At 50.2% G+C, this 26434-nt stretch overlaps 1 protein-coding gene across 10 annotated transcripts in view; it reads left to right on the top strand.

The window, feature by feature from the left end:
* NFATC2 (nuclear factor of activated T cells 2) overlaps positions 1 to 10560 on the top strand; it is a 143513-nt gene extending 132953 nt beyond the window's left edge. For 3 of the 10 annotated variants that reach the window (XM_039864635.1, XM_039864639.1, XM_039864638.1), the window contains exon 10: positions 9480 to 10558. In XM_039864635.1, the coding sequence (XP_039720569.1) occupies positions 9480 to 9535 (56 nt within the window). In that variant the 3' untranslated portion in view covers positions 9536 to 10558. Of the gene's footprint in view, positions 1 to 2326; positions 2415 to 9479 lie in introns of those variants that run through there. The other 7 variants (XM_039864637.1, XM_039864633.1, XM_039864636.1 and 4 more) reach the window with 5 other exon arrangements.
* The last annotated feature ends 15874 nt before the right edge of the window (positions 10561 to 26434 follow it).

Raw genomic sequence — 26434 nt, 5'->3', positions numbered from 1 at the left:
CTCTGCCCAGCACCAGGAGGCTGTTCCTGGACACGTCATTCTATGTTTCTCTCCTTCAGTAGCTTGACCTGAGAAACGAGCGTTACAGCACCAAACCCCGAGACAGTTGTGAGGGTGAAATAAGGCACATGAACCACCACCCGAGGACTGAGGTGGCTGCTGGTGGTCTGGGGCTTGAGCTGAATTCTGGATCTCGGTTGAATTAAAACAGGCCTTTCCTCTGGCTCTGGTTGCTTATCTTCCACCAAGAGACAAAGAGTGAAACTTCATGACTAAACAGGAAGCTGCACCTCAAAAGACCACAGACAAACTGATCAGTTTGATGCTTTAAAAATTCTCTGAACTCTGTTGACAAGGGGCAGGGAGTGGAAATGGAGCAGGCTCAGCTTCTCTGGGACTGGCCTTTTGAGTCCACTGAGACTCACCACGAACTGGCCAGCCGGTGTTAGGAGCCTGGCTGGTGCCTGGGGTTCTGCCCCGATTCAAATCGCTGCTCCAAGGGCGTGACCTTGGAATGTGCCTGGCACCTGATACCTACTAAGCGTTACTTGAATGGGTACATATGGATAAGGTCAAAATGTTTTAGCCATTAGAGCAGCTTTGGAGCTGTTTTTTTCCTCAGGAGTAACAACTGAGCCAAACGCTCTACCTTACGTTCCAATAGGATCCAGCCTGCGGCTGTTGAGCAGAGACCAGGGGTCCCAGCACAGAGGCGGGGTGACAGGTGAGGCAGCAGGGCAGCGATCTAGACAGGACGTGGCGGAGGTCTGAGTTTCCGGGGGTATTCTGAGGGTAGGTCCAGAAGCGTTGGTGTAAGGAGGGGATGTGGGCTGTGACCAAGGTTGGCCTAAACAACCCGAAGAAGGGACCATGCTTCCTACAGTCGGAACAAGTAGAACGGAGCTATTTTTTAGAGGGAAGTAGGGGTGGTGGTGAGTTACGAGATGGGTTTTGGCCACGTCTGAGATGCCCAGTGGGCAGTTCCCAGTCTGAAGTTCAGGGATGAGGTCTGGGCTGAAAACATGAATTTGGCCACTGTCAGGATAGAGGTGGTATTTTAAGACCCTGGGTGAGTTGACAGTGCCGTCTGCCCTTGGGTTTGGAAGAAGCCAGGGTGTAGCAGAGACAGGCAGACACAGTGAGGGCACTGCCTTAGGGCCACAGCCACCTGGAATTTCACTCCAGGAGATGGCGTGGCCTGAGATGCATGGTCCAAGCTGTTTACAGCAGTGGCTGAGGAGGAGACGGGATGTGGTTATTCTGTCCTGAGCTGCGGCAGCTCGGGAGCAACCCCGACCAGACCCCTGCAAACGAAACTTCTCAGAGCCCAACAGTTGGGAGTTCAGGCCCGGAACTGCCGAAAAGCGCTGCCCGAGTGTTCAGTGCCTGGAAGATGAGATTTCAGGGCGTTTGTGCCTCACCTTGAAAGAGCATCCTGGTTTATCTAATGATGCTACTAAAGAGGCGTCTAGTGGAAACTGGATCACTCGCTGGAAGAAATTCATCTCAGAACATGTTTCTTACTCAGGCTCTCAGAATGGACCCTGGCTTGTAATTTGGCCATGGAAAGACAGATGGAAACAACAAGTGTTTTTGAAAGCTGTAGCTGTTATACAGCTACAGAGGGGAGATTATTGTGATTTAAAATTGAGAAAATGTGATATAACTGAATGGTTTGTGAGGTAGACTGCTCCCAGCTCCTTTTAAGTACCTTCGGTGCTCTGATGGGGCAGGGGGCTATGAAAATAGAACTTCTATTTCTCGTTGTTGACTGAAAAAAAATAGGAAGAAAATCTGCATTCTTAGGAATTTGCATGCCTAATGAGGTCGTTATCACTGGTAAGAAAAAAATGAGGTCAAGTTTAGCATACATGAAAGCCGGATGAAGGATTAAATTTGAGTAAATCCCTCATGAAATTCTAATATCCCTTGATTACAGCAGAAGCTAGCTTTTAACATTTTATCTCACTAGTTGGCCATGATTTGAAACTTCGTGACATGACCAGTTTTGTCTAGCTTAAAAAAAACAAACAAACCAAAAGAAACACCACCGTAATCTTGCTGACGCACTTCGATCTCAGAGATCCCCATTTTTTGCACAAAGTCCCTCCTCTCAGTGATTATTAACCCTAGTTTGGGGTGATTTCCGGCACAAATATTAAGATGACACTGAATTCGGGCTTAAACTATAGCAGAGGGTCCCGGTCTGTCCTGGATTCTGAGTGGCCCCAGGTTAAGAGATATTCATTAAATGGATAATGTTAGCGTGAGTTAGAAGATGACTTTTCTTCTTCTTCTCAAAAATGGTTTTGCAAATCTTTTTCAGAGCTGATAGACACACACCTTAGCTGGATACAAAACATATTATGAAACAGAATGACTGTGATCTTTGATCCGAGAAATCAAAGTTAAAGGTAATCGATATCTTCTGCCTCTCCTTTTGTTTTCCAGCTGTGTGTTTCCTTAACTTGAATTTTTTTCTTTTTTCTTTTTTTTTTTTAGTCAAAAAAACCTTTGCAACCTGAAGTCCATCCTCACAGACACTATTTCCTGCTCTTAAGGGCTGGTCCCCACCGCTTTATAAGGGGACGTCCCTGGGATTCACTGAGTCTGTGAGGCTGGAGCTCAAGGTTGGGGAGGGAGGAGGGTGGGGCTCTGGGAATTTGCATGCTCTCCCAGGGGCCCATCACCCTGTCCCAGGAAGAATGCAGCTATGTCATGTTCCTGCATTTGCAAGTTTTCCTGCCCCCGCCCCCGTACCAGCTCCTTTTGGGTTCGGTCTACTTTGCTTGGTGTATCCAGCTAGGGAGGCACTTCATCAGTGGCGGGTTCTGTGTTGGGGAGAGAGAGAGGGCAGTAGATCAGAAAACTCAGGAACCTACTTTTGAAGCTTACTGTGCTGAGGTAATTTCCAATCTTGATCTCATCAACTCAGCTCGCGGCTCGGGTCCAGGGTGGAGTTGTGGTTTTCTCGCCGAGCTCAGCAGAGCCGCTCATTGAGCTGCAAGCAGTAGGTCCACCTCCTTCGACTTTGGATTCTGGACAGCGAGGGTGTTGCTTTACCTCTCTGTGCCTCAGCTGTTCAGATGCTACTGCTTTTCATCCTCCGCCCATTCTGATTAGAATCGGTGAGCACGCAGTGCCCAGCACATATGGTTAAGCTACTCACCAGAAGGCAGCCAGCATCGGTGTCCTTGGCTTACACGCCTCCTGCCATCTCCCCCCACGCTCGCGGGGCTGTGGCTTTCGAATGGTCCCTTTGTCAGTGAAAGTGGGTTTATTACATCCGAGGCCAGACCCGGAAGTCCTCAGAAGCATCACACTGCTGGCCCGCTCTGAAAACACAGATGCCATGCCTATTAGCACACACGGCGGAGCTGGCGTCCCAAACCACGTTTCCCCAACCTCTGGGATGCCACTGCCGAGACACTTCCCAAGGGCTGCAGGAACCCTCGGATGGGCGTTTTCTCTGGCACATTCTCAACCATGACCATCACACACTGTCAACAGACAAAGGCAACAATGGACTAGCAAACATTTGCTGGATGCCCACCAGATGTCGGACTCCCTCCCGAGGGCTTTGCATCCGAGGAGTCGGGATGACAAACGTGCAGCTGAAACGTCAGTGCTGAGCGTGTAGCCACTGAGAGAAGCAAAAAATGAAAAGGCCTTTTTCAATGTGCTTCTTCCCGCCCTGGCAGGCCGGCCCTGAGCTGCACGGCCTCAGAGGGGACTTAGGACCGCGAAACGCCTCTTAGGACCCCACGCACGTCTGTGGGCCCATCAGGGGCTTTTTGTCCTTGTCACCGCGTCTCTAAACTCTGGCCCGGCCGCTCTGGAAAGCTCGTTCCCAGGCGCCACCAGGGCACGTAGAGACGGCCGGGAGGGGAGGGGACGCTAGGGAGTTACTTAGCCAGCAAAAAGCAGGGCCCTGGGACAGCTTCGTGCTCAGAGGACAGATCATTCCGGTTTTGATCCCACAGTCACGGGAAGGCCGATGGCCGCCTTTCCTCCTCCGCCCTTTCCACGTGCCAGTGGGGACAAACAGGCCTGGTGCCCAGAAAACAGTTCGGGCCCTGGAGGTCACTCTTGGCTCCGAGTAGCTTTCCACGAGCAGTTGGAACTAAAGGCAGAAGCACCCAGAAAACACGTCATGTGATTTCTGGGCCAGCCATCTCATCTCGCCCCAAGCCTGGGTTTCAGGAATGAATGCAGCAAGGCACCACGGGATGAAGGAGAGGGTGGTGGGCAGGCCCTGCACCCCTGTTGGCTCTCGGACTCTCTGACTTGACCTGGACCGTGCAGCCTCCCCGGTTCCCATCCAGGCTTGAGTGTCTTCCTGGCCATGGCCTGTGGCTGGCCCCAGGCTCTCGTGGGCACTCACGTGGTCTAACCAGACTGTAGAAAGCATGCTTGAGGTTTGGGACAGAAGCAGGATGGGGTCTCTCCACTCCCTTCCTGTTGCTCCTTTCTCAGGGGATTAAGTTCCAAAGTCAGCAGTTAAGGAGACAAGGCCCGGAGTTAGAAACCCTGGAGAGGCTCTTAAATTGCACCTAAAAGCAGATGTGTGGTTTTCTGTGTGCAACCCCGAGCAGCCATTCTTCTGCCTTCGAGAACCTCTGAGCTCAGCTGAAAGGAGGAAGTCAGCATGCAGGTGTCTGGGCCTTCGAGTGAATCAGAAAATTCCTGGGGCGGAGTGGGATGCTCACAGAATTCAGTTTTCAGACATTTAACACTAAGTCAACCCAGAATTGCCTAATGAACAAGCAGTACTAATGAACAAGAGGCACTGGCTTCCCCAGATTGTCACCCCCCCAAAGAGTAGGTGAAGAAAACACTCTGCTTTCCCTTTTTTCTTTGCCGTTGGTATATACTAGGGGGTCATTAAATCACAACTCAGACCGAATCTGGACCCCGGCCTGTTTTGATAAAGTTTTATTGGTCCACAGCCACAGCCACTTGCTCACGTATTGTCTGTGGCTGCTTCCATGCTACAGCAGCAGAGCTGAGGAGTTAAGGGCCATATGACCCACAAAGCTGAAAATATTTTTACTGGCCCTTCACAGGAAGTTTGGTGACCCCTTGTATATGCTCTATATGTCCACAGCCATTTATTGGAATAGTTATACTTTCTTGATTTGTAACACCTTTATATAGAAATGACTTTTTGTCGTGTATACTGAAAATGTTACAGATTTATTTTTTGGAGTTTTAAAGAGAAAAGTGCATGATTTCTCTGTACGTACATCTGTCCACCTTTTCTCTTCTGGCTTCAGCCGCAGGTGTCAGGCTCAGAAACCACCTTGAGATGACAGACACGTTCATGGTCAGCGTCTTCATGATGGTGCCCTAGGGGCAATGAAAGGTCGGGGCGTTTGTGGCAGACGCAACCCCACTGGCCTCAATTCTGTTCTAAGAAAGTGACACTCAGTGACCACTTTAACCACTCGGCACACGGCCTCTTCCGTCGCTGACTTAGCAGAGGCCGCCCTTGCTTTTTCCTGACTCACACATTAGATGCAGAGGACTCCAGGGCCCCAGGAGAAAGGTGACGACTACCGAGATTATTAGTGCAGTCTCTGTGCCAGCCACGCGGCCGCAGAGCACATGGGTTAATGAAATGGGCCCTGGGTTCAGGTCCTGAGCCCGCCCCTTCGCCCGCTTTGGCGAGGGCCTGCCTGTCTCCATTTCTCCATCCATCAAACGAGCACGATGCTATGACTAGGTTTGGTGTGAGAAATAACTTAGCGCTCAGTGCAGTCCCTGGCACGTAGTTAGCCCTCAGTCAGTGTGAATGGCTTATACTCTTTCGTAGGGAAAAGGCTTCAGACAAGTCGTAGATCGACACCCCATCTGTCAAATGGGTGACGAAGAATCGGCTTCCTTAAACCAAGTGACCTAGGCTGGTGGTGTGGGGTCCTGGTGGTGGGCTAAGATGCACGCGTTAGGCACCTGCATGGTACCGTGGGGATACAGGTGACAGAGCCTGGCACAAGAGGGACAAGCAAAGCATTTTGAGAATTCGGTACAGTTGACCCTTGCATAACATGGTTTGGAAAGCAAAGTCCACTTGTGTGTGGATTTTTTTTTTCAATAAATACTGTCAATGTATCTTCTCTTATGATTTTAACATTTTCTTTTCTCTAGCTTTGTTACGAGAAGACACTATATAACCCGTGTAACATATGTGTTAATCAACTGTTTGTTATACAGTAAGGCTTCCTTACTGAATAGAGCGGGCTATTAATAGTTATATGTAGATTTTCAAATGCAAGGGGGGCAGGGTTTGGAGCCCCAGCCCCGACATTGTTCAAGGGTCAACTGTACTAGCTTCTGGAGGGAGTGGAGGGTCCCTGGTAGGACTGTGAGTTGGCTTCCAGGAAAAGGGGGTGTAGGAACAGGGGCAGGAGGGAAGTCAGGATTTGGACGAGGAGAGAGACTATTTGGAGAACCGCCTGTGGCCCGATTTGGGAAGAGGTGGGAGGAAAGGTTGACACAGGCTAGATGCTCAAAACATTCCTTGAATGAAAAATGCTGATGGCAGTGACATAGAATATTGTTCAGCAAAGCATTCAGACCAGGGGTCAAATCCCAGTGCTGACAGGGTGACCCAAGGCTCCTTAACCCCTTTCTAAGCTTCCCTTTTCTCACCGATTAATAAGTTTGAGGTCTTCCTAAGTACCAAGCACTGTCCGAGGGCTAGGGCGGCAGTGGGGAACGAGAACACACGCACGGAGCACTCCTGAGCTGCCCGGAACTGAAAATGGAGGAGGAAAGGGGGTGCGCAGTTGGGGTGGGGGGCACCGCAGACCCCCACCGGGGCAGGCTTCCCAGAGCCTTGAAGGCAGCGAGTGAGGGCGGGAAGCGGAGGGGGCGGGGATGCCGGGCCAGGCCGGGCTCCGGGGCAGGAGCTGGGCACGTGGTCCAGGGCACAATGGAAGGCAGCGTGGTCGCCGTGCAGCGGGAGGCGAGGTCCTGGCAGGAGCAGGTCCCTTGGGGCCCTAGCTCTCAGACTGACGACGCGGCTGCGCTGCCATTGCTACCACCCAGCTAGCATTGCTGCTCTAGAACTTTCTCCTTGTTCAGAGCCAGGGAAGCCAAGCTCTGAGGTTCAGAGAGAGAAGGTTCCTCGACCCCGGGAGCTCTCGGCGGGGTTTGAGTGGGTGCCCCCTGCACAGCCAGCTCCCTGCCCCCACCCGGGTGAGGGTCTGGGTCGTGCTATTAGCTTTACCTGGAAGCAGGAGGGGACGGCCACTTCCGCTGGCTTGACGGGTCTCCCAGCTTGCCCGCCCCCCCTGCCCCGGGGACGACCCTTTGGTGAGGGCTGTGGTGCCACCATCTCTGCCTACCGGCTATTTTTAGAAAGCTGAGGCTGTGGAAAGTTCCCACTAAGGATGGACCCCTCTCATTTCCTACGCTGAGAAAACAGGAAGCTCTTCAGAATCCGGGCTTTGAAAGCTTCGCATGAAGCTGCAGTGACCCCTCCGCCCCCTGGCATTCTGCGTTCACTGCCGCCTCACGAAGGGCACGCCTCCCCCCGCCCCCCGGCCCCACCGCTCGCCAGGCCCCGCGGGGTCACAGGGGTGCGGTTCCCGGGCGTCGGCGGGTACCTGGCACACCATGAGTGCCCATCCAGTGCTGGTTAGCCCAATCCGTGAGTTCATCCTCTGCGTTCCCGTGGACGGATCCATTTCCACACTTTGAGAATGTCTGTTATTCTGATACGAACATTCTCACACGTTAACACACGTGTCACATTCTAGTACATACGTGCGTATCTAACACGTACACACTAGGGGCCAACACCTGCTAGGTCCTGGGCACTGCGGTGGTTTCTTGCACTTGTGCCACCTCATCCGAGCTCCACTCTAGAAGCGGGGTAACGTTTCTGTACTCAGTTTACGGATGGGGAAACTGAGGCACCGAGCAGTTCTATCTCCAAGGCAAGGTGCAGCGAGTGGCAGAAGTGGGATTCTGCCTGGCCGTCCAGCCCTTCAGCACCTGACCGCTCACCTCGCACGTGCTTTCAGCCTGCGTCTGAACAGCAGCAAGCGGTGACTGACGGGTTTCGGGCATAAAACAAAGCAACGGGTTCAGGGTCCGACACAAAACGCGGGGTCCTCACTAACCATCGTGACTAACGGCTACTGAAAAGCACTTACCAGCCATTGCTAGGAGCTTGTATGTACGCAGACCCTACCGTCCTCACAGCAGCCCCGAAGGATACACACCAGTACGATTCCCACTTTACAGACGAGGAAACTGAGGCACAAAGAGGTAAAGTCACGCGGCCAGTGAGGGAGGGAGCCGAGAGTCAAGCCTGGCTTGTCCAGCTCTGCAGCAGTTTCTGTCTGCTCGCCTCTTCTTATGGGGGTTGCAGACATCCCGGCAGGGGTCTGTCTCCCTGGGAACAGCACCCCGGACCTCAGAGGCCCCAGCTTGAACAAGGAGAGACTTTGAGCGGATCTCAACAGTGAACCCTCACCATGAATTTTCCACCTGTAACTGTGGGATTAGGGCTGAGATGAGAAAAGAGGAGGAGGCTGTGGGAAGATTTCGGTGCCTGAACTTAGGGGAGATTCAGCTACCTTTGATGGGACCCCAAAGGGGTCTGCCTCCCCCCGGGCCAGTCAACAGAATCCAACTGCCAAACTGAACCCTGTGCACACCCTGTGCCTGGGCTGCCACTGATGGCAGCTTCTTTCTAAGAATGCAGAAGGAACCCTCTCCCCAAGACCCACTGCTCTAACACCTTGCTGCCTTGGTTCCAGGAACTAGTGCCCTAGATTTGTGGCCCAATGGGGAACGTAGCCAGCTCCTCGATGCCCGTGGCTGGCATTGCATTCTTGGTTCTCTGCTAGGAATTCCACAGATTTTTCTGGGGCAAGGGGTGACTGCATTTTCCAGGGCCCTTCTGAAGACACTTTCCCCTTCAGGAGATTGGCAATGCGTGTGGGGGTGGGAGGGGGCGTGGAAAGGGGGGACCTGGTTCTGCTGAAAGAAATGATTATGTTTCCACTGATGGCGAGTCTTTGTCTCAGGTGTTCTCACCAACTCTTTTTAAAAGGCCCCTCTTTGGAGAGCTGTATGTTTTACGGGTCAGGGAACTATTTGGGTCACGGAGTAGGTATTTCCTGGATGGAAGGAGTTTGGTGAAGAGCCTAACGTGCATTAGATACAAAGGCGAGAGCCCAGCTCCGTTTCCACCACGATTTTTTAAAGTTAACCATCTGGACATTGTCACCGACAAATCTGTATCACAAAATATTATTGCCCGGGGGGGGGGAAAAAAAACGTAGGAAGTCATTTCTTCTGTTAAAAATTGTTAAACACATTACCGCAGAAACCAGAAATGTGTTTTTTTAAAAGAACAGCCCGATTGCTTTAGGTTCTAGAAAGCGAACGTGATCCGTGATTTCGGTGGCCTCTGACTCGTCCTCCCTCCCTCCCTCCCTCCCTCCCTCTCTCTTCTCTTGTAGTTAATGAAATTATCAGGAAGGAGTTTTCAGGACCTCCCGCCAGAAATCAGACGTAGAAGAAGCCATTAGCAAGACACCTCCCGTATCTGACCCCTCGGAGCCTCCCGCTGCCCTCACCTCTGTTTCCTTTCCTGTCCACCTTCGGGCCCGGAGTCCACACGCCGGACGCTGCTCTGGCAGAAAGCTGACTCTCTGACTCAAGAGCTCGCCACCTCTCTCTAGAAACACCAGAGAGGACACTCTGCCTTTCGATTTGTTTTTGTTCTGTTTTAAATCCCAAAGAGCATCTCGGTTGACTTTTAATGGTGTGTCCCATCCAAACCTTAAGTGCCTGCTGACCAAAAACACAATTCTGAACGAGACAGCACGTCGGAACCCGCCCGACGACGGAGCGTCCGGAGCGCAGGGCACGGGCTGGGCGGGGGCGGAGGACGTGGGCCCTGTGATTAAACCCCAGCCCTTGCGTTCATTTTTCCAGGTCACAGATACAGCTCCTGTACCTTTTGAAGGAAAGGGGTTCTCCAACAGAACAAGAGAAAGAACGGGGCCCGAGTCCGCTTACAGCGAAGGAATGCAGACGCCAGACCACCATCCTTAGGGGTCAGCTATCCCATGCCACCGCCCCTGGGCCACGGCTCCTTTTTAAGTTCCCATTCTGAAGCAAAACTGTCTGGCCCATACCAGATCACCTGTTAAAACTTCTTGGCGTTAAGTTATGACACGTGTACACTTTTTTCCTGCTTCGGAAAGCTGGCCGAGGCGGCTAAGGTGGAGCCTTCTCGGCCAGCGGCTCCTCGTCCTGCAGCGTGTGGTCATGGACTGGAGACAGTCACCCAGGCTGCAGAGCGAGCCCCGTCTGCTGCCGCCTGCAACCTAACAGCTTTCGGACGGTCCTGCTTGCTTTCTTCCTAACAGCCAGAGTGCTTTCCCATGAAGTCGTTAAGAAGAATCTCAAGCGTGTACATTGAATGTTGAGAAGGAATGGCGGAAGGCCTAAAGCAAACCCTCCCCGCCCCGCCCCCCCCAAAAAGTACAGGTATTTTTAAGTAAAATGGTTTGGGAATGAGGCAGGCAGCACCGAAGTGTTTCTGTGAGTGCTCCCCTCCGCCCTGCCCCCCCCCACCCGGATGGAAGAAAAGGGCTGAATTCTCCCCTCTCTGGCCTACACTCAAAGTAGGACACTCAAGCTCAGGGGTTGGCCCTGTGGTTGTTTTTACCTGAACTCATTCAAAGCCCTGCTCGGGCCCCAAACCCATCTGCATCAGCTGCCAGGTCCAGCACAGGGCTCATCTGGATAGAAGCAGGTCCGCTCACAGGGGCCCGTCCCTTAGATCGAATGACCAGGTGTGTGTGATTCCCCCCCACTCACCCCCCCCCCCTTGCTGTCTCTTACCACTGAGCACACCCAGGGTCCTCTAGAGTCTGTTTCTTTTTGTGCAATTATTGCACACAAAACCCTCGAAGTTCTCAGTGAGTTTTTATCACCGGGATGTGTTTTGTTTGCATGTACTGCAGACACCCCAGGATGAGCCAGGGATTCATTTCCAGCCATTTGGCTGCTTCCCTAGTAATCGACACAGTGTGAGCATCCCGAGCATTCTCCGAAAGGCTGTCCTTCCCGTGATTTCTCAACCGAATCTGCTGGGCAGAGGCCGAGAAGGGAATCGTGGCGGTGAAGGGCCCACTTGGGTTTTCTACGTCTTGGCTTTCTCATCAAGGTTACCCAGAGGCAAAACCCTCCTGCGAGCTGGGCTAGGAGCACAGGATTTGGTGACTGTGCCTGGTGTGTGTGGCGTCCCAGACAGAGGACAGAATGTCCACGTTAGGGCCTTTGCATCCACCTGTCTGTAACCTTTTGGTCAAGTCCGAGCATTTATTTTCCCCCAACAACTGGGGACCTCTTCTCCAGCCACCCCAAGCACGGAGTTTTGCGAAATTCTTTTAAACAATGACAGTAAGAAGGTAACGGCTCTTGCAAAGCTTCGGCGATGCAAAATTCTTCCTAATTATTACAGAGTTCCTGATCCAAGCAGCTTTACCCAGAGACCTTTCCCGCCAGCAACACCGAATTCACCAGGGAAGAGCCGAAGTGCTTGGCAAGTGACTTGTTCTCACTTGCCCTGGCTAGGAGCCATTTTTTGCACATGAGGGAATTTGGCCTTTCCTCAGTTATCTGAATGTTTTACCCAAGTGCCTTCCTGCTATTGTAGCAAAGTCGCTCAGCTTCACTGAGCACAGGGTGGAAAAAGACTAATGAATGCATTTTCCATCAGTTTTCTAACCCCGTCAGTGAAAACGGCCTCCTGATAGTTCGAACTCCTCTACGTGTATATGTTGTACGTGTGTGCGTATAATACACACTCCAACGCTCTTTTTCTAAGACATCTGAGCTGGATATTACAGGAAAACACTTCCAGAAAACGACTATACCAAATAGCAAAGGAAGGAGAAACAGGAGCACTGGTTTTGAGACATAAACAGGCAACGGAACGTGTACTGGGAACTGACAGCTGTCGGGAGGGTCTTGTCAGTTACAAATGCCAGGAGGAAATTTTGCCAAGAGTAAAAATCCTCATGAGATAGTTACAGGATGGTAAGAGGCAATCGGATCCTCTAAGAGAATGAGAAAGCGAGGATGTCTAAGGTGTGTGTGCTGCACGTGTGTTAGAAGGGTTAGGTCATGGTTAGGTGGAGGTTTGCACTTGCTACATTCGAGGTGATGTAAATATGTAGCTAGCACTTGCAACAGCAACCGGGCTGCTGAATGTCGTCTGTATCCAAAGTGGATGAGTCTTCCTGCATTGTACAAAAATACTGCTGCTTGATAATATATAATAGCAATCCAAATTAATTAGTATGTTATTAAATTTTATTTTCTTATCTGTATTTTTATGCTTTTTAATCTGTCCTCAAAATATCACACCCCTGTTGGAATTAGAAAAATATTTATAAATGGTCAGAAGTCTTTTTCAAGTGTCTCTTTTTACATATATGTTGATGATTTTGCTTTTCTCCTAAGAGAAATGATGTATTCTTGAAAATCTGTTCATTGTTCCAGGAAAAAAAAACAAAACAAAACAAAATCTCACCTCAGAGCCTGGTAGGCAGTCACCTGTCCCCTAAACAGAAGCTCCTCTGGAGGAAGGACAGAGTGGCTTCGTGGAAGAAGGACCACCTGTTTCTTGCCGGAGTCTGATGCTGACTGACTGCAAGCTCTGAGCCTCGATCTTTTCACTGAGAATTGTAAAGTGTTTAGATTCCCCAACAAGCAGATGATCTTGATTTAAAAAAAAAAAAAAGAAAAAAAGAAAGAAAAGCTGCCTGTGTTATAATGGGATTTTAGAAGAGGTCACAATCACAAGACACTCCCCAAGGGCAGGCTGATGTCCACGGTGCCGACGGAACCCTGGTAGGTAACCACACAGGTTAGGCTAAGCACATCCAGCGTACCAGCACAGACACAAGCTAGGATGGACTGAGTTGGTTCCAAGAACTGGGACGCACTGATGCAGCCTTTCCTATGTACACCTAGTAGCCGAGACATCCGTCTCGGGAAGCCAGACGTGGCCAATGCAGGAGCTGTCACATTTAGACAGATTGGAAGCTGATGTGTTCTAATTGTCACTCTGGACTAAAGGGAGGCAGAATTCATTTTCATGTCAAAAGACACTTTCCAAGTGCTTTCTATTGTTCAGAATTTTGAAAGAATGTCAGGGGTCCACTTAACAACTTTTTCACTTCACGTTTACAAGAAGCATGGGGTTGTGACATTCTTGACAAGTGGGGGTAAACGTTCCCAAACTCATTTTTTTGGGAGGGGTGGTGGGGGAGACAGCTCTTGAGCAGGTACCAGCACATCTTACTTGGGTCTTCCAGGCATGAGTCGTCAGTCTCATGGAGCCAAATCAACCAATGCAAGTGTTTTCTTGCATTTCAACTAAATGCTTAAGAAAAAGATGCATCGCATAAACCTTTGATGGCAAATATCAATTACCCTCAGGTTTCATGAGTGCCTTGACTTATAGCCAACATCACTGTTTTAACTCAACTTGTTTAAAAAACAAACTTTTCTGGTGTTTGGTGAGCTAGAGATGCTCCCTAGGCAAACCCTCTGAAGATGAGAGGGGGCGTTAGGTGCTGGAAGAAAGGTTTAATGCTCTGCCTTGCATGCAGCTGTTGCCCAATGAGAATAAACTCCACGTGTGTAGTTCAGGGTTTGGTCGAACTGGATGCAAATGATGCTGCTTCCACAAGAGAAAGTGCTTCCAGCATTTTGACTGGCTGTGGTTGGGACAAGCTTAGCATCTAGAACAACATGTCCAACAACCTCACTTACCCCCCGTTGCCTCTTACAGCCCTCAGAGGGGAGAAGATGTTGAGGATGTCCTAATTAGTTCTACAGCAAACAAGTCTCTCCAACTGGCTGGTGCTGGAAGGCTTAGGTGTTGAAAATCTCGACTGTTAAAGGAGTTTGAATACATCACATTCCTATGCAAAACGTTTTTAATCTCCAGTGTAATGTAGTTTATTTTTGCTATATGTAAAGTATTTTTATACGGCTTGTATCATGATAGTTTAGCAATAAAAACAGTTGAAAGCACTGGCTACTTTGGTGTCTTTTTTTCTTCTCGAGAGGGGCCGCTCAAATGGCCCTTTTCCTTTTTGAGTTCATACGGCGAGGAACCTCTTGTGTGTGCACATAACCACGTGTATGTCCGCTCCTCAGCTCAGCCCTATGAGGCGGCAACTATTCGCGAGTCTCTCCCCGCTCTCTCCCCTGCAGCTCTGCTATACTCTGCACCCCTAGACCTCTTTAGAGGCAACACGCAGGTAAACTAGGTTTACAATGTCCACCTTGGTGGCCCCTCGCAGGGGGTCCGAGAGCATTTACAGCCAACTGGGCAGAACTGGCCACTTAGAAGGCAAATGCCGTCCGTCTGTTTGAACATCTTACAAAATTCCAAAGTTAAGAAAAGAAGTATCTTTTCCCATCAACCCACAAACAGAATTAGATACTGTAAACACTAGAGATACCCAGCTGGCTTCCTCCTCAACCACAGCTTTTCTCTTACCCCTTAGAGCTAAAGCACCTAAGAGGTTTGGAAGTGAAGGCTATTTAAGTCTTAATGTAATATTCAAAATCCATCCCTCTCCTCGGTGCTACCCTTAAACCCCAGGGAAGCAGGGTGCCCTCCCCAGGGACCACTCCACCCCACCACCCCCCTTGCTCTTGGAAGGCCGCCCGGGGGACTTTCCAAGAAGGAAACCAGCAGTATCATGTGGGCGGGGTGTCCCAAGTGCATACAGGGTCCTGCCTGGGTTCTGGTTGCCGGTAGTGCCTACCTTGAAATGCCTGTTGTCCCCCCTCTGGTGGCTGGGACCAGCTACTTCCCATTTCTTCCATTCATGTGCCCCAAAGGGCTCCTGAACCTACACCTAAAGGGTCCAAGCCAGTTTTCGGAAGAGCTTCCTGGTGGGCAGATTGCTCCTGACGGCCAGCACACTGTTTTTATTTTTTCTTTTGTGGGATCATGCGAGACTGGACCACCAGAATGATGCTGAGACACTGACGTGAGGACGACTCAGATTGTTTATGCGGACGGGAGCCCCACAGAGAATATTTGCCCAGGCCCGCACACCCTAGGGACAGCCCTGCCCCCTCATGATGTTTGCCGTCGCTGTGTACGACTGGCTTTAACTCCCTGAAAGCTTTTGCCACTTTTCCTGAATATTAACCCAGAATCATCAAAAATAAGTCTGTGTTCCACATTTACATGTGAGCCACACTTGGTAAACACAAAGTCAGCCCGTGCCTCAGTTTCCCCAGATGTAAAATGAGGATAAGAATAGTTCCTACCTCACAGTATTGAGCGCTTAATGACAACTGTCAACTATCGATACAATGGCCCATCCCTTAGCAAACAGATTTAACATTTCCCCTAAGGCTGGACTTCATTTTCTCAAACGTCTGAAAGGAAAGATTCGGAGCTCTGACAATAGGTCTTGAATTTTTCTAACTGGATCGTTGAAGCCCAAAACTTGAGCTTTTTCCAGTTTTCGAGTCCTGAAAGGAAAAGGCATCACACGCCCACGCCCTTCGACTGCGACTCCGTGACGGTCCCTGGCTCTGTGCGACAGCAGGTGTAGTGTTGTGGGCAGGAGTGGAAGGCGAACATTGGTTTAGTAACAAGCGGGAATTTAAGAAGCGAGACCTACGGGAGAAAACGAAACACTTCCCACGCTCATGACTGGGAAGGGAAGAGGTGTCCTGGCAGGCGCGGGCTGAACGTGACCTACATTGCCGAGAAGGCGGCGCAGATCGCCCAGACCATTACGAAATGGAGGCGAAGTCGCGTCTTTGGTTTGAGGAGCCCCAGGAGCTGTGATGAGCTACATGGGATGAGTGTGCTGTAAATTACACGTCGTTTTGTGATACAGATGTGAGTGAGGCTGGACCAAACTTTATGCAGAAAGGGCTCCCCACTGCAAACTGTCTCCTCCTGGTAAAATTCAGAAGTCGAGCTTGGTAAATGGCCCCACGTGAAGGTGCCACCAAGAGGCGGAAACCCCTGCCCTTTGCCGTGATTTCCAGGAATTCTTGGTTTTCTAAGAATTCCAAACTCTAAAACGTGGCACTGAACTCCAGACGCAAGGTACAAGGTACTTTTTTTTAAGTGGGGAAGGAGATAGCCTTCTATGAGGTTCCGATGAAACTTCCCAAGAAACACCCCCCGAACACATTGCTGCTGGTCCTCAAGTGTCAGGGGACAGCCATGGAGATGTGACGGAGGCCTCTGCAACTGAGGCCATCACGAGGCTCCTGAGTAGAAGCATTCCTAGGACGGTCTTACAGACACTCTCACTTACACAGTGTCCAGACTCGTAGGCACCTGCCTGTGTGACATCTCCACTCTGAGAGCCACGTGGCATTGCCAGCTCCACATGTCCCCATCGTCCCAGTTCCTGGCCTCCTATCCCCACCCCTCGAAGCACACCCGGTCCTCCTCATCCATTTCTGGCAACGCCATCTGGAAAGCTTCATAACCTGGGAATGACCCTGCATCCCTCGCTGTCCCCGGTCCCCACACATCAGCAAGGCTTGGTGGGTCCACCTCTGAAGTCGCACCTCTGCTTTATGCTCGCTGGAGCACCTTCATCGTCTGCCCGGATGACAGGGAGGCCCCTTAGCTGCCCTGGTTCACGCTGCCCTGGTCCTCACTGCCCACACACTGGCCACACGGAACTTAAAGAAAACTCAGATCACGTCACACTTAAGCTTAACGCCTTCCAATGGCTTCCCTTTGCATTTAATTCTTTCCGGCTTTATCAAGGTATGATTGACAAATAAAAATTGTATATATTTAAGGTATACGACATGATATCTTGATATATGTAAAAACTGTGAAATGATGTCCAAAAACCAAGCTACTTAACACATTTATTACCTCGTACAGTTAACTTTTTATTCTTTGTGGTAAGGACACTTGAGATCTACTCTCTTAGCAAGTTTCAAAGACACATTATTAACTCTAGTCGCCATGATGTACGTTAGATTTCCAGAACTTACTGATCTCATAACTGTAAGTTTGTTCCGTTTGACCAACATACCCCTATTTCCCCCAGCCCCGGTAACCACCATTCTATTCTGTTACTATGAGTTCGACTTTCTTAGATCCCTAATGTAAGTGGGATCATGCAGTAGCTGTCTTTCTCATTAGCTTATTGCACTTAGTGTGACAGCCTCCGGTTTTATCCATGTTGTAAAAAGGATGTCAAAGCGATCTACAGATTTAAGGTCAACCCTATCAAAACAAACGGCATTTTTCACAGAAATGAAAAAACAATCTTAGAATTTGCATGGAACTACAAAGAAGACGCCAGAAAGCCAAAGCAATTTTGAGCAAGAACAACGAAGCTGGAGTCATCACACTTCTCGATTTCAAATTATATTACAAAGCTATAGTGATCAAAGCAGCATGGTACCAATATAAAAACAGATGGATAAGTAATGGAACTGAATAGAGAGCCCAGAAATCAACTCACATAAATGGTCAATTTACGACAAAAGAGTCAAGAATATACAATGAGAAAAAAATGGTTTCTTCAATAAATGGTGCTGGGAAATCTGGATGTAAAAGAATAAAACTGGGCTGCTATCTTATACCAGACACAAAAGTCAATTCAAAATGAATTAAAGGCTTAAACATAAGACCTGAAACCATGAACTTACCAGAATAAAACAGACAGGGTAAGCTCCTTGACATTGGTCTTGTCAATGATTTTTTTGGATCTAACACCAAAAAGCACAGACCACGAAAGCAAAAAACAAACAAACAAACAAACAAACAAAAAACACCGGAAAAAAATCAGCAAGTGGGACCATATCAAACTGAAACTTCTTCACAGCAAAGGAAACCAACAACAAAATAAAAATGCAACCCACTAAATGAGAAAAAAGTTTTGCAAATCTGATAAGGGGTTAATATCCAAAATAGACGAAGAAGTCATAACTCAATAGTAAAACAATTCGATTTTAAAATGGGCAAAGGAAGTGAATAGACACTTTTCCAAAGAAGTCACACAGATGGTCAACGGAGACATGAAAAGTGATCAGCATCTCTAATCATCAGGGAGATGCAAATCAAAACCACAATGAGATACCACCTCACACCTGCTAGGGCACCCGTTATCAGTAAGAGCCAAGTGTTGGTGAGGATGAGGAGAAAAGGGAAACTTTATACACATTTGGTGGGAACGTACACTGGTGCGGCCACTATGGAAAACGGTATGGCGGTGCCTCGAAAGATTAAGAATAAAGCCACCGTCTGATGCATCAATCTCACTTCTGGTTACACAGCCAAAGGAAATGAAAGCCGCTGTCAAAGGGAACGCCACACTCCTGCGTTCACTACGGCATTATTCACAGTCGCCGAGGTTGGAAATAACCTAAGAATCTGTCAGTGTAAAACGGATAAAGAAGATACGGTATATATATGTAATATATATAATATAATATATATAATATAATATAATATAATATAACATATATAATATAACATATATAATATATAATATATAATATAATATATACTATATACTATAATATATAATATATATAATAATATAACATATATAATATAACATAATATATATAATATAATATATATATAAAAAACACACATATATACATATACATACACACAATAAAATATTATTCCACCATGAGAAAGAATATTCTGTTTGTGACAATGTGCATGGACCTTGAGGGCATTATGCTAAGTGGAATAAGTCAAGCATAGAAAGACAAATACTGCATGGTTTCACTTATATGTGGAATCTAAGAAAAAAAGACAAACTCATAGAAACAGCAGAAAAGTGATTACCAGGGGTTGCGGGCTAGGGAAAATGAGGGAGATGTTGGTAAAAGGCCACAAACGTTTAGCTATAAGATGAATAAATTCTGAAGATCTAACGTCTAACATGGTGACTCTAGTTGTTGACACTATTGTATACAATTGGCCCTTAAACAGTGAGGGGGTTGGGGCACTGAACCCCCACACAGTCGAAGATCCACGTGTAAGTTTGGACTCTGCAAAAACTTAATTACTAATAGCCTACTTATTGACTGGAAGCCTTACCGATAACACAAAGTCAATTAATACATATTTTATATGTTATGTACTGTATTCTTACAATAAAGCTAGACAAAAGTATTAAGAAAAACCCATAAAGAAAATACATTTACAGTATTTACTAGAAAAAAAATCCTCGTATAAGTGGCCCTGCACAGCTCAGACCATGTTGTTCAAGGGTCAACTGTAATTAAAATTTGCTAAGTGTACAAACTTAAATGTTCTCTCACACACAAAAAGATCGATAAGTGAAGTAAAGAAAGTGTTAATTAACTAGATGGAGGAATCCTTTCACAATTTAAACTCATGTCGGTTCATCACTTTAAATATCCTAGTTCTTTGGGGGGTTTTTGTTTACTTGTTTTTGTCAATTATATCTCAATAGAGCTGGGGGAAAAAAAGAAAATCAATGTTCTGTGAGAGAAAGACAGTAGAGAACTCCTGTTCTGCCATTTTGCAGAAATCACACGGGGCAGTCAGCTCAGCCACTCAGGTCTGGGACACTGCGAGAGCCTCGGTGTCTGGCGGCCACAGGACCTCCCCTCTCCATTTAGAAGGATCTGGATTTCAGGCAACACTTCTGGTGACCTTCCCTGCCTGCCACTTCTCCAGACACCTGTGTCCACACGTCGGCCTCTGCTGACCTTTGCCCAGACCAAACGCTCTCTCTCTTGTCTGTGCTTGCCCACAGCTTCATCGACCTGGCCGTCCCCCATTCTTTGGGTCTCCGATCCAACAGCTCAGCCTCAGAGGTCTTCCCTAAGCACCAGATGGAACGTGGGACCTCTCCCGACCCTGCGACACATACACTCATCACGACATACAAAATTCCCGTTTGGATAACCGATTGCTGACCGTCTCTCTCTCCCACCTGTGAATTCCATGAGGGCAAATACCGTTCAGTGCCGTGGGCCCAGACCCTGCACACAGTAGGCCCTCCGGAACTGTGTGTCGAATGAACGGAGATGTTTAAGTTTCATACACGCAAGTGACATGGAGAACAATGGACTCATCCGGAATGCAGGGAAAACGAATTGTTTCCTAATATTTAACACGTTATTTTAAGCCAAACATCCGACTCGAGAGAGAACCCTCCTTCTGGCCCGTATGGCTCAGTTTACCTACTTCTAATGACACATCAGTGTATTCCAAACCATCTTCTCAAAACGTTGCTCCTTCTTTGGCCTCTGCATCTCATCCCGCCACAAACAAAATTCCCACCCTCTCCGTCTTTCCTCCCAAGGGTACCTGTTGGTTTTACCCTGAAGCTGCCACGTTCCCGAGGCCCCCACTTCTCTTGCAGATCTCTGTGATAAATTAGCACGAAAAGAAATTCATTATCTTACGGTTCTGGAGATCGGAAGTCCAAAAACGGTCTCACTGGGCTGAATGAAGTCAAGGTGTCCGCTGTGTTCCTCCTGGAAGCTCTGGGGGAAAATCCACTTCCTGACCTTGGGGTCGTCCTTCAAAACCAGCAACTGCCTCACCTGAGTCCCACTCCCGGCATCCCTTCTCCTCTGACTGTCGGGCTTCCGTCTCATAAGGACCCTTGTGATTACATTGAGCTCACCTGGATGACCTCGGCCACTCTTGCCATCTCGAGTTTAGTAATTGCACCTGCAAAGTCCCTGCCGCCGTGTAAGGTAACATATCCCCAGGTGCTTGGGATTAGGAGGCTGACATTGGAAAGCTGCTGTCCAGCCCACTCGCCCCTCAGAAGGTGGCTGCCTGCCTCCCACAGCCCTGATATCGTGGCGACCCAGGATAGGTGTCTTTCTTGCTCATTTTTGCCACTTCTAGACCGTTCTCCACCCTGGGCCATCGTCCTTATTTCTTGGTGATTTCTCCCTACATCCAGGCACTGTTTGTTCGTTTGTTTTTAGCTCTACTCCTGTCTTAATGTTTGGCAATTTTATCTGCCTCAGAGGATCCATCCTACATCCCGACTTCTCAGTTTCTTAAATTCTTCTCATCCTGTGATTCTGTCCTCCTTCGGCCATCATAACACTGGTTCTCAAATCTTAGCGCGTATCAGAACATCGGAGGGGCTTGTAAAAACCCAGATTGCTGGCCGCACCCCTAGAGATTCTGATTCAGTAGGTCTAGGGTGGGGCCAGAGAATCTGCATTTCTGCCAAGGTCCCAGGTGGTGCCTGGGCTCTTGATCTTGGGGCAGCACTTAGAACCATCGTCCAGACCTTGAAATGACTAGTATTGTCTCAGCTTCAAGCATTCCGCTCTTCGATGATGTCTTCTCTCTCTCTAGCACCTGACTCCCTGCATCCTGCATCCTACCTGTGACCCACCAACCTTTGTACCCACCATCTCTTCACTGTTGCCGTTCCCTGCATGAGCTCCCTCCTCCCCTTTCCCAGCTTAAATCCCACGGCCACGCATTATCACCTTGCCCAAACTGGTTCAATCCAACGCTCTGTTTCCTCTGTGCCTGCACCCCCGAATGTCGCTGCCGAAAACCATAAATGCACTGAACGCCCACGAGCGACCAGGATGCATGGTCTTCTATCGCTGCCTGGACACCAGAGCCCATTTCTCCTCTTCCGTTCAGCTCTTCTGGGTGACTTTCATGCCTTCTCCTCTCTCCATAAACTCCCAGCAGCTCCTCCCATCACCCTCCCTCTCTCCTGCCGGCCGTGCGCGCTAGGAACCCCTAGCACCACATCCGCTCCCACCAGCGTCGGGGCCCCTGTGCCCAGCTTTGCCTCCTCGTCTGATAGTCTCGACAGCCGTCCTGCTCTGCCTTGGCCCTCCCCATCGCCTCTCACTTTCTCAAGACATCACCCGGCTTTCTCCCTCTTTCTTCTGCCCCATCAGTGACTCCTCCTCTACTAGATACTTCCAGTCAGAACACACACATGCAATTACTTCTCCTACCTTAAAAATAATCGCGGATCCTAAGTCCTCTTCAGCTGTGGCCTTATTTCTGTTCTCCTTTCCAGGAAAACTCCCTGAAATGCTGTGTTCATCCACGTTCCCCCATGCCTCTCCCTTCCCAGTCTCTCCTGAACTCACTCTCATCAGCTTCCATACCCCCAGACACCACCTTGTCAAAGTCACCGATGACCCCAGGTCAGTGCTACATCCAGCGGCCAGCTGTCCATCATCGTCATCCCCCCGGACTGACCAGCAGTAGCAGGCAGCTCCGTCCTTCTCTCTTGATATGCGCCCTTCACGTGGTTTCCAGGGGCCCCTGCGCCCCGGTTCGTCTTCTTTCCCACTGGCCCCTCCTCACCCTCAGCCACTGGTCCCTCCTCACCTCCCCGACATCGGAACACCCCCAGGCCCAGCCCTGCACCTCTCTTCTACCCGCTCGCATTGGTTGGGTGGTCTCATCCACTCGTGTGGTTTTAAATTTATGTGCATGGGGATCCCAAATTTACACCACCTGCCTGGACCCCTCCCCTGAGTCTCAGACTCGGTTAATCCACCTGCCCACCTGACAAGCTCCATCTGGAACTCGGCGGAACTCCTGGCCTCAGACACTGAGGAACCGAGGCCCTCAGTCAGCAGCCCATCAGTTTTTCTTGGAATCCTTGGCCGCAGCCTGCCTTCTGAGAAGCCCCCCCACTGCAGCCTACATGGTCTGGGGGGCGACGGTCTGAGGGTGATGGGGGGAAGGTTGATGAAAGGGCTGATCTTACCTGCACTTGACCCAACCAGAATCCCAAATGAGAACCAAGTCGCTCCTGGCGTCCAGGTTGGAGCAAGAGAGACTCCCTACAGCAGGGGAAGCGTCAGGATGGGAGGCGTGCCAGGAAGAGCGTGGCCAGCTGAGTAATGGCCCAAAAGATGTCCACGTCCTAACTCCTAGAACCTGGGACTATGTCACCGTATGTGGCGAAAAGGACTTTGCAGCTGCGATGAAGAACTGTGCGATTAGGAGAGCATCCTGGATCCTCCACGCGGACCAAGGACATCACGAATGTCCTCGCAGGACGGCGACAGGAGCCCCAAGGTAGAGAAAGAGACGTGATGGCAGAAGCAGAGGGCAGAGCGATGTGAGCCAAGGAACACGGGCAGCTTCTAGAAGCTGGAAAGAGCAAGGAACGGATTGTTCCCCAGACCCTCCGGAAGACCAGCCCTGCCGACATTTTGACTTTAGGATGACTGACCTCCAGAAATGTAAAATCATAAACACGTGTTCTTTTAAGCCATTAAGTTCATGGTGACTTGTTATGGCGATAATAGGAAACCGACACAAACAGTAATTTATCTTCTTCCCTAACTCCCAGGTAGGTGCCAGCTGTCGTTATGGGCTGAAAATTCATGTTAAAATTCTAACCCCTGATGTGACGGTGTCACAGATGACTAGGCTATGCGGGCGGAACCTCACGAATGGGATTAGTGACCTTCCAGAAGAGGCTCCAGGAAGCCCTAGCTCCGCCCCATAAGGATACAGTGGCAGTCTGCAATCCAGAGGCGTGTCCGACATCACCAGGATCGGACCCCGCTGGCACCCTGATCTCAGATGTCCAGCCCCCAGAACTGTGGAAGATAAATTTCTGTTGTTTATAGGCCAACCAGAGCCTATGGTACTCTGTGACGGACTAGGACCACTCACGGTATTCTGCAAAGCAGGTGCTCTCCTATCCCTGTTTACCAGTTAGGAACAGAGGCTCTGAGAGGGGATGTGACTTCCACGGGGTCATGAGGCTGGTTGCAGCAGAGCCTCCTTGATTCCGACACTTACGTCCTTCCCACTAGGCCGGTGCACTTCCACCTTCCGGGACTTCAATTTCTCCGTTTGTCACACGAGCTAATTTGATTAGATCGGCCCTTCACCGAACACATGCTCTGTGAGTTGTTAGTAGGTGTTACGAAGGGTAAGTTGGGCTAAGTCGGTTCGTGGTACAATATATTCAGAAGTGCTGATTTAGAGTTCAAGATCCTTTCTTGCTTTTTTGCAGCAGGCCTTATCAGAGCCTCTAAGAGGCTAAAGAGCACTGTGAGTGTATGCAGCACTGCCTGACTGGCTGACCCCTGGGACCATTTTGAGCGGAACATTGCCCAGGACTAATTCAGGGGACATCTCACTCTAAAATGGCCAAAATAGATGACGCTGAAGGTCTCTTATTTATAAAGGGCCGGGATCCTAGGCGTCCTAACTCACTGTGAGCAGGCCTGAGATTGCTCCTCATTTGCATTCAGATTCTGCTCTTGCCGGGGAGGCACAGGCAGAGTGCCCTTCCTGGGAGCTTCCCGTGGCAGCTGGAACAAATCGCCACAAACTTGCATCTTAAAACAACAGTTATCATTTTACAGTTTGGGCGGTCAGAAGTCTCTCTGACCCATCGAGGGGCGCTCCGTCTCAAAGCTCTAGGACCTCCCTGCCTTGTCCAGCTTCCGGAGGCTGCCCACATTCCTTGGCTCATGGCCCCTTCCTCCACCTTCAGAGCCAGCAATGGCGGGTCAAGCCTTTCTCAGTGCCTCTGTCTTCCACGACTCAGGGCCTTCGTAGTCACGTTGGATCCACCTGGATGCTCCTTATAAGGCCGGCTGCTTGGCACCCTTAAGTCCATCTGTGACCTTGATGCCCCTTTGCCTCATAACATAGATTCGCGGGTTCTGGGGATCAGGGCGCGGACGTCATGGGGGGCCGTCCTGCTGACCGCAACTGGTTTGCTTGACTCCGGACTCAGCACAGTGACGACTCCTGTTTACTGTGCTGGCTGAGTTTTCACAACAGCTGTGGGAGGGAGGGGCTGTCATCACCCCCACTTTACAGGAAGCCGAGGCTGGGAGGTGTGAAGTCACCTGCCAGAGGCCACTCGGAGGGTGAGGCGCCAACCCAGGATTCACGCCATGTGCTCCCACATGCCTGGGGAGCCCTCGCTCTTGGCCACCGTGGGGGCCTGTCGCCCACCATGGGCCACCTCTCTCCCTAGAGACGCACAGCTCCTGGCTGTTTAATGCAGAGGAAGAGCTGAGACGGTCCCAGCCTCCATGCTGCCACTTACGCAGGAGAGGGACTCCACTTCTCTGAATCACTCCTCCTCCCGGACCTGGGCCTCGACCGCCTGGCATCTGGAAGGGCCCACGGTAAGACCGCCTGGTGCCCGGAACACTCAGGCCTCATTGGCTGTATAAGTGGGTGGCCGGTGGCACTCTGAGCTGCGCTCGGGGGTGAGTGTGTGTGGTGGCGGCACGGGCGGGGGGCGGGCAGTGACGCTCTTGACTTCATTATAAAGCCACAGACAATCTTGAAATCTGAGTGGGGAAGTGAACTCCCTTCTGTCGAATGCTCTCACACGCGTTTGCGTGCATCATGCATCCAAAGCAACCTCTGACGTTTCTGCTACCACGGCTGCGGGCATCGCAGCCCAGATGACGGCAGTAAGAGCCCCCATTCATTCATTCATTCATTCATGCCCTCAACAAATATGTGTCGATGCCGACGGGGCGCCTAGAACAGAGTGTTTTGGATACGGCGGCAGAGCTCCTATGCCAGCGGGAGAGACAGACTGTAAGCAGAGAAGACACGGGGACAAGTAACGAGCGCCGTGGAAGGCAGAAGTGGTTGGTTAGGGCGGAGGCGGCCGAGCAGGCAGGTGGGTGGGAGCAAGAAGGGGTGGCCGGCAGTGCTGCGGCGAGTCCTTACGACGTGTCTGGTGCCTGCTGCGCCCACTCCAGGGATCACGTCACCGAAGCCGTGTCCGGGAATCGCAGCCATCCTGCGCATGAGGTCTCTCATTGTTTCCGGAGAGGCGGGAGGCTCAGGGAGGACCCCTGCTGATAACCACACAGCACCAACCGGCAAAGTTAGGATGTGAACCGAGGTCTGTGTGCGCCCAAGGGAGATGTGCCGGAGCCCTCGAGTGGGCGCAGCTGTCGGGCTTGTGTTTGTAGAAGCACCCCTGTGTCACTGCGACACGAAATCCTTTCCTTCCCCGTGAGCATTTCTTCCCGTAACATCTGACTGTGAAACATACATCTCTGGGCCCCCGCAACGTGTGTGCGGAAACTGCCCTTTATGCTGACTGCTGAGGCAGGTTCTAAGGTGAGGAGCACTTCCCGGTCCCCCAGAGACGAGGGGACTCTCGGTGGAGCCCCACTGCCCCCTAGAGGAACAGTTCCAGAGGCCCAGCTGGGGGTGCTGTCCCCAGATCTCACCTTCTCCTGCCTCCCTGCCCTCCCTCTGGTCATCGTCCTGGGATAACATTTAGCCTGACAGCAGTCCGTCTACTGAGTCAATCAGATGAAGGAGCCCCCCGATCCCCCGGACTGAAGGCAAAGGACTTGGCTCGCTTTGCCCCGAATGGCAGCCCACATCCACAGGCACTCCTGCCGGGCCTCTCCGAAGACTTTG

Source organism: Pteropus medius, unplaced genomic scaffold (assembly GCF_902729225.1).
Source record: "Pteropus medius unplaced genomic scaffold, Ma_sr-lr_union100, whole genome shotgun sequence".
NCBI lineage: Eukaryota > Metazoa > Chordata > Mammalia > Chiroptera > Pteropodidae > Pteropus > Pteropus medius.
This window is presented reverse-complemented; position numbering and strand designations above follow the sequence as displayed.